Genomic DNA, 7,794 nt, shown 5'->3' with positions numbered 1-7,794 from the left:
TCGTCTGGTGGTGATGATTCTAATAATTCAAGGGCACCATTGTTTTCCATTGTTGCATCTTTACTGCGAACGAGTATTAGTATTGACATGTCTATTGCTCGGGACCTTAGAAGTCAAAGTTGTTTTCCCCAAACCTGCGATAAAGTCAACCATTACAATACATGTACACTGGGTCTAGCAGAAATCATTTCGCCAGTCGATATCACCAATAAGTATGTGCAGTCAAGGTTTCTCACCTGTTCGTCCACTGGGGCGCTGGGCGGTATCCGGGATACCGCCCAGCGCCCCAGTATTCGTTACATGACCTGGATTGCGATTATAAGACTGGTACAACGCCGTCAACGACGCCGAATCAGCGCCGCTCGTCTGGTCCACAAGCTTAGCGATGTCGGCCTCTCGACCCACGGCATTTCATTGCGCGGAATGTCCAGTTTGTCTCGTTCACTGGCGTTGGGCAGACCGAAATACACGACATTTTCAAATTGGCATGGAGCGGTCTTGGGTAAAGGTAACGCTACAGATGATCTGTCGACAGCTTTGACGTCATGAGGTCATGCTTGGGTTGGAGGCGACCGATTGCAGACGAGTGACTGGAATTCGTCAATGAGAACCATAAAAGGAATCAGTGCCCGGGCTGTCTCAAACGCGCGCGTGATATCTCGCCAATTTCAGCTTGGCTTGGCCAGTAGCATCTCCACAACTTCTTACTTCTCGCTGCTCTTCTCCGAGTTGTGCTTACCCAGGTGCAGCGAGCTAGCAGAGTTGTCGCGGCGCAGCAGGCACGCCTGATCGTCGCAATTTTGGGCAGGTGCGACGCCGACCGCAAGCGCAACGGCGACGGACGACTCGAAGTCGAGAGTCTTCGCGAAGATGTTACCGAAGGGTCGAACACGTGCGTAACGGCGGGAACCAGCTACAAAAAACAGATATTTATCTTACCCTGTAAAATATGGACGCTGGTACGTGGTACCTACATAGTTTGGCTAGTCGCACGATGATGGACAAATCAAACCAATAAAAAAAAACACCACTAAAAGTACAGATAGGGCGCTGACTGCGCCCTATTAGAGCTATATCTCCATTCGCCAAAGTACAGTGATTTACTAAAGGGGCGCTTATTGCGCCCTTTTACACGAAAATAACTATAATTTCTATAGTGTAGTTTAGGTAAGAGAGTCACCAAAGGGTTAATTGCGATCAAAGTAGTCATCAAGATTGCGAAATTGGTGGAAGCAGAGTGTAGTCGTAGTCGCAGACGTCTTATGGGTGATGATGTTTTTCACGCTGAATTTGACGTCGTATCAGATGGAGAGTATGGCTTTAGAGCCCTCTAGGAGCATGGAAACATTCAGCAAGCCCGCCAAACCACGCCTAGATGACCGCACACGCAATCTCGATACTCACTGCTCATTACGGCGACGCTGCGCTGTACAAAATGATTGAAAGACCCACGACACCACGAAATTGCCAGCGAGCACACGAAGCACTGGGCATCTGTTGCGAAAGACCCTGGCGGTCTCTTTCGTTTTATGGGGTTGGACAAAGTGACGAAAAATATTCTCTGCAACCCGGAGTTCGCCGCTTGGGCCAGGTAAACAAACGTCACTTGCATCTTTAAATGAGGGTTTTGGGGGGACACGGTGCGCTCTCTTTACAACGTTTTCTAGCCAATGAGCAACAACGCAATGCTCAATAACTCCAAACCTGTAACACAATGCAACTTAAACCCCCAGCTACTGTAGTGGTTTGAAAGCTGGAAGGATCTGCGGCATAGGCGGTAATTTTGGTTCAGAGCAAACCAATTCTTTGCACGTTTCATGGTCGTGCTCTGCTCAAAATGTCAGCCATTCACGGCTGTTCGACTAAAGCCCACGGCCACCCACGGTCTGTCTCGAGTTGGCACGGCCGGGACGGGCAGCCAGATTTTCAGAGTTTGCGACCACCACATTGTGATGGAACCCTGGGTGTCACCTATGAACGGGAGAGAGCAAGCAAAGCAAACCGGATATAATACTGCTGCAATGTCGCCCAAGACTTGGTTTTGTCTTTACGAGGCAGTTCCTGACAGCGCTTTTACTTTCTCGGCATATCTCTCGAGCAGCCCATCGGCGAATCCCAAATGATCGAAATCCGTTTTAAGATCTGCCAGTGGTTTCTTTTCAGCTACCCATTTGTTGACCAGAGCGCTCTCCAAGTTCATCGCTAGCTTTTCTGTGTTGGATTCCTTCTTCGCTGTATTAAATATCTCCAGAAGTTCTCTGTCGTTGTAGTTAGCCCGGAGTCCGTCGATCATCGTCGTTTTGTCCTTGGGATATCGACGGTTGAAGTCGTTCAGATACTTGGCCCATGTTTTGAAGGTCGGACTGGCAAGAGTCTTTTTGTAAGCGCTGTCCAATGTCAGGAATTCGAACACGTGCTGGGGGAGATGCTTCTCGTCTAGCCAGTACTTGGACTGCTCCCTCTCCAGGAGTTTGGCAAGTTTCGTGGTGCTCGGATTGTTCTTCGCTCTCTCAATCATCCCCTCGTAGTCATTGTAATGCATGTGGATTGGCGTGAACCAAGATTCTTGGTACTTCGAGTTTTTCTTTTTGAAGTCTTTCGCGTACTTCATCCATTTCGTGAACAAAGGGTCGCTGAATAGACCGTTTCCCACGTTATCAAGGTCTAGCCATTTAAAGACCTGTACAGGGTTTTGATTGCTCGCCAAGTAGCCCTTGATCTTCTCTGCTTGGATTTTAGTTGCAGCGCTCTCCATACTGGGGAACTTCATGGCTGCTTGGAGGATTTGGTTGAAAGGTTTGTCCGTAAAGTGAGTCTCCAACTTTGTCAACAACTCAGTTGCCTTTCCAGGGTTCTCCTTCAGGACGACATTCAAGTACGAGACCCACGTGTTGAGGAGAGGTATACCGGTGAAGTCACCTATATCATCGATACGTAGCCACTCTCGTACGTCGTCGACAGATTTCCCATTTCTGAACCACATTTCGAGCTGGGCAGACTCCAATTTTGTGGCAATACTTCGTGTAGCATCTTTTGACACTGCCGCTCCAAGTATCCTCACCACGTTCGTATCGCCGAATCTTCGCGTTAGTGTTTTGATCACTGTCGACTCCTCCTGCGGATACTTTGTGCTGTAGGCATTCGTGTACTTAAGCCAACTACTGAAGAACGGATGCTCCAAAAGAGAGTTCCTTGCCATGCCGAGTCCGAGTTTTTCCAGAGCCTCATCCGGAGATTTTCGACTGTTGAGCCAGACTCTGATCAGTTGGTCTTGGAGTTTGGTGGCGATACTTTTGGTTCCCTCCACGCTCATCGCCGTCTCAGACATTCGGAATAGAGTAGCATCATTGTAGCTCTTCAAGAGCGTCGGAATCATCGACGCTTGCTTTTCGGGATACTTCGCGTTGAAATCGTCCACATACTTGGCCCAAGCGGAAAACTCCGGGTTGCTGAGAATATCCTTTTTCACTTTGTCCAACTCCATAAAATGAAAAACATCGTCAGGGTTTTTTGCAACGGACACCCAGAGCTTCATTTGCTCGATTTGTAATTCCGTTGCAAGCCCCTTCGTTCTTGAGGTTTTCGTCCCTTCGTCAATCATTTTGTACAGCGTAGCGTCGCCAAAGTAAGCGGTCAGTCTCGAGATCGCGGACGTTTCCTTTGCAGGGTTCTTGGCCCGCAAACCGTCGACGTACTTGAGCCACTGAGTGAAGTCGTCATAGTAGAGCAGCCAGTTTCCGGCCTTGGTAAGACTCATGCGAGCGAAAACTACGTCAGCGGATTTCCCCTCGTCGAGCCATTTCTTGAGTCGCTCTGGGGTCACTTTGGACGACGAGAAGAAAGTTCTGACCTTTTCGGCGAAAGACAAGGACGGTCCCACTCTCTCCTCAACGTCATTGTCGTTGTCGGTAGTGCTAGTTCTTAACAACCTCGTCCCAGAGACACTGATTTTGCTGGCTGTGTGGATGTGATCCCAGTCGGACACAAGTAGGTTGGGGCTTGTCGCCGGTGCGACTGCGGCGATGGGCCGGACGAAAGCGTGCAGGATAGCACCAATTAGTAGGAGGTTGCGCATCGTTCGGCTTGAAGGTGGATGTGCGTGAAGAGCGAGTTGAAAACTGCGAGCGACGTGAACTGCTAGCGAATTTGATAATAAGCGTAGCCAGTGGTGCACTGTACCGTGCAGCGCAGGAAGGCAGGAAGGCTCACATACAGACAACGACACAAACATCCTACACCACTCAATGTCATTTCCCATCCAGCACGTACATCATGCAGGTGCATGTCCGTCATACTAAAAAACCACGGGACTATCATAATCATTATTATTGATCATTAATTATTGATCATCCATACTAAACGACCACGGGACTACAATAGACCTCTTGTCGAGTTGACTGTAAAATTGGCATAACCGGGATAACCCGGGGGGTCTGAACAAGATCCCGCTGGAAGTCTTGACAGATGTCAAGGCACTCTATCTAACGGGAAAACCCTAGTTCAACACGATAAGGTTAATCATATTCGGGAGAGATGTCCAATCGCGATTTAGCTCATCTGTCCCGAGCGCATGAGGTTCTTGGCGATAGTTTTGTTCATTCACCGAGTTTCTCGGTCTCTCTCGGGCCCACATACAAGACCAAGTCAAAAATGCCGCGTCGGGCATCCGGCTGTACGACGACGTGTTTCAACTGTGTGTGGGACTGACCAACGTGCACGTCTCTCATTGTCCTCTTCGGCTGTGTGTGGGACTGACCAACGTGCACGTCTCTCATTGTCCTCTTCGGCGCGAAAATGGAGATTGGTACAGACGGTCGCAAAACAAGCTCATTGAACTCGGCATCAAGCTCAAACAAAAGCGTCGACTGGCTCAGGAGAAGTACAGGGCTAGGTGTCCGAGTTGCTCGAGATAGCGGGGATGCTTGGATTGGACTTGATATTGTGTTTAGCTGAAAAGATCGAGAATCACGGGAAAAGGAGTAGTTACCCCCGAATTGATTGTTCCTTCACAGACGCGTCTGTCGCCCGTGTGCTATACCATTTTATACAAAGTCCAACATGCAATTTGGTGAAGATTTGATATTTGGCTGGTTGCAAACTAACTAGTTAACCAACCTAATAATCAATGACTATTGATCGTTCATTATTGATCATCCATACTAAAACACCACAGAACATCCATAATCAATGATTATGATAGTCCCGTGGTCTTTTAGTATGGATGATCAATAATAAATGATCAATACCGCATCGCCCCAGTCATAAGCGAAGTTTTGTCCTAAGCGAATTTTTATTTTAGCCAATGAAAACAATGCATTGACACCACATGTCTGTAGTTAAAATTCCATGTTGACCAGCTAATTATAGGCTGCCACCAGCCATTCGGTCTCAGTGTTCAAAGTGCTATGGGTAGACCACGCACCACAGGAACCGGCAAAAAGCCAAAGCGCTACACCCGCATTGCAGTCGACTATACGCACAAGCGCCGCGTTCTCGAATTCCTGGCTGCTGGCTATTCTGTAAACGAAGCTATTGCACACTTCTACCCAAATTGCAGCAGGCAAACAGGTTTGTAGTAATGATGATTATTCCAGCAGCTCCGACGATGAGTTTTTCTAGATGCACAATACAACATATTATTTTGATGAGACTTAATTGCGAAGGTAACCAAACCAGCTTGGACACGTAGCTCAATTGGGAAAGAGCACCGCAATTTTATGCGGATGGACGCGGGTTCGATTCCCGCCGTGTCCATACTTTTTGATTGGTCCAAAATACCAAGAATTATTATAACCTTTACTTTTTATCATTTAATTATGAGATTTGGCAACAGATGTACCGTAAACTGCATACACTACAGTTCGCTTAGGACAGGGGCGATGCGGTAGATAAAAAACTCAAAAAGTCAGTCCTCCCGTATGATAATCAATGTCGCAGAAAACTGATGTAAATGCAATTACAGGCGTTTTTTAACAGGGCAAGATTTTTTAGATAATATACGAAGCTATATCGCAACACAACTGTCGTTTCTAATATGTTTAAATCTCGCCACAAATATCAAAGCTGCGGGTTAGTGCCGAATAAGTACGATCCTACGAAAAGCGAAGGCTACACTTGTGACTCCAAAATTTATTTTTAAGGGTTCTGGCACTCACATAACGCAGGTCGCTCGGGTTGTGCGTGTGCCCGACAGCAGCGTGCGCCCATTCGCCTTCACAAGGTGCGACTCCTGGATCGAACGGCGTTCTCCACTGCTCGGTCGTGATACGACTTGGCCGCCTCGTCCTGCTGTACAAGCACCTGGAGCTTGATCTCCTCGAGTCTGGCCTGCGGCGCCTCGATCTCCTTCTCCAGCGCCGCCTTGTGTTCCTTGCGGATCGTGTGCGTCGCCTTACGCTTCTTGAAGACGCACTGCTTCCTCTTCCGCTGCGGCTCGACCTGTTCCTGCAGTGGGGACGGCGAGGCCGAGGCAGACGACGTGGTCGAGTGAGTCGCTGACGTCTCTTCTCTAGTTGCAGCCGTGAGCTCCACCAACGTGGCTGCATTCTAGCGAGACAGTTTCGGGTGCCCTCGATCGTAAGACGTCGGCTTCGGTCCATTGCGTCGCCGCTCAATTGCAGCGTCTGAGACCGCACTGCTTCTGCGTCTGTGTTCATCCAGTACTGACCAGTGTACTGGATGAAGACCCGATTGCCGACTGGTGTATAGACCCCCCACCCAAGGGTCTCAAAGAATAAGTGGTGGTTGAATATTGAGTGACGCTTAGCTCGGCATTGTATCTCTGTGTGGTTGGTTATTATGCATTACGGGTCTGACTGCGACTCCGACCATTCAGTCTGATCATTACTCCATTAAGGACAGTCCCATAGCGACATACATTTCTGTATAATCAATTGTATATTATTAACAACTTCAGGTGGCAACTCCGGTTCGCCAAAGTTAAACGTACCGCCAGGGGTTGACACAAGGACACACGCCAATACTGGATCCCCGATCCCGTTCCAGTTCCAACTCATTCAATGTGTTGGGGGACTGGAGCGTGGTGACAGACACCAAAGGTACTCCGTGGGTGGAATTCCATTTCCATTTTTTTTCCACGGGCACTCGCACTATACACCTGGACGATAAAGGCGTTCACCCGCCTCGCCTCAAATTTCCAAGACAGGACTCGGTATGAAACACCATTTTACTTGGTGCACGGATGGCGCCCAGTCAAAGTGAGAGCGATGTCATCCTCAGTATGACGCGGCACGCTCAAGCAGTCAGACCCACTAGCGTGGCACCGCGAGATCGGCATACCGCTCCACGTCCCTATGTAGATGGCCAAGGAATACCAGGCTAACAAGAAAACCCGCAGGGCCCACAGACACGACGCCAAACTAAGTATGAAAGGGAAGGTGATATTGGCGAAGACTCGGGAGCCCGATTCGTCGGCAACAGCGCAAGATCAATCGTTATGGGAAAAGGGGGTTCTGTCCCAAGCGACCCGTCGCACAGTACGATAACAACCGGGCGACCAACGACTCGCGAGTCGTCAGCGAACACGCAAGACCAACCGTTTACGAGCCAGGGGGCACATGTCCTACAGGACACGGCAAAATCACCGACGACTGGCAGAATTGAGCCGGAAACTGATGCTGCCGGCTCCGTTTGATGTCTGCAGCAGGGTTTGGTTGTACATGGAGAGTGTCAAGCCCGACCTCACCGAGAAACTGGCGCACCCGGTATGGACCCTTCTGGATAAAACAAGGGTAAAGACTATCCCTTCGAACTCGAGTTGCCGGATCGCAGCGG

The 7,794-nt window shown here is 49.2% G+C and overlaps 2 protein-coding genes across 2 annotated transcripts; both read right to left on the bottom strand.

Annotated features, from left to right (window-relative positions):
* Positions 1–2,047: 2,047 nt before the first annotated feature.
* IUM83_13196 (putative RxLR effector) lies at positions 2,048–3,757 on the bottom strand (the record flags this gene model as incomplete). The annotated part of the gene is made up of 1 exon (XM_067937857.1): positions 2,048–3,757. One exon carries the CDS (start codon positions 3,755–3,757, stop codon positions 2,048–2,050), a length of 1,710 nt encoding a protein of 569 aa, XP_067787001.1.
* A 2,456-nt stretch (positions 3,758–6,213) lies between these two features.
* Positions 6,214–6,534, bottom strand: IUM83_13195 (Phospholipid-transporting ATPase 2; the record flags this gene model as incomplete). The annotated part of the gene is made up of 1 exon (XM_067937856.1): positions 6,214–6,534. One exon carries the CDS (start codon positions 6,532–6,534, stop codon positions 6,214–6,216), a length of 321 nt encoding a protein of 106 aa, XP_067787000.1.
* Between the last annotated feature and the right edge of the window lie 1,260 nt (positions 6,535–7,794).

Source organism: Phytophthora cinnamomi (genome assembly GCF_018691715.1).
Source record: "Phytophthora cinnamomi strain GKB4 chromosome Unknown Contig63, whole genome shotgun sequence".
Lineage (NCBI taxonomy): Eukaryota > Oomycota > Peronosporomycetes > Peronosporales > Peronosporaceae > Phytophthora > Phytophthora cinnamomi.
Note: the sequence above shows the minus strand (reverse complement) of the source record. Positions and strands in the feature narration are given on the sequence as shown.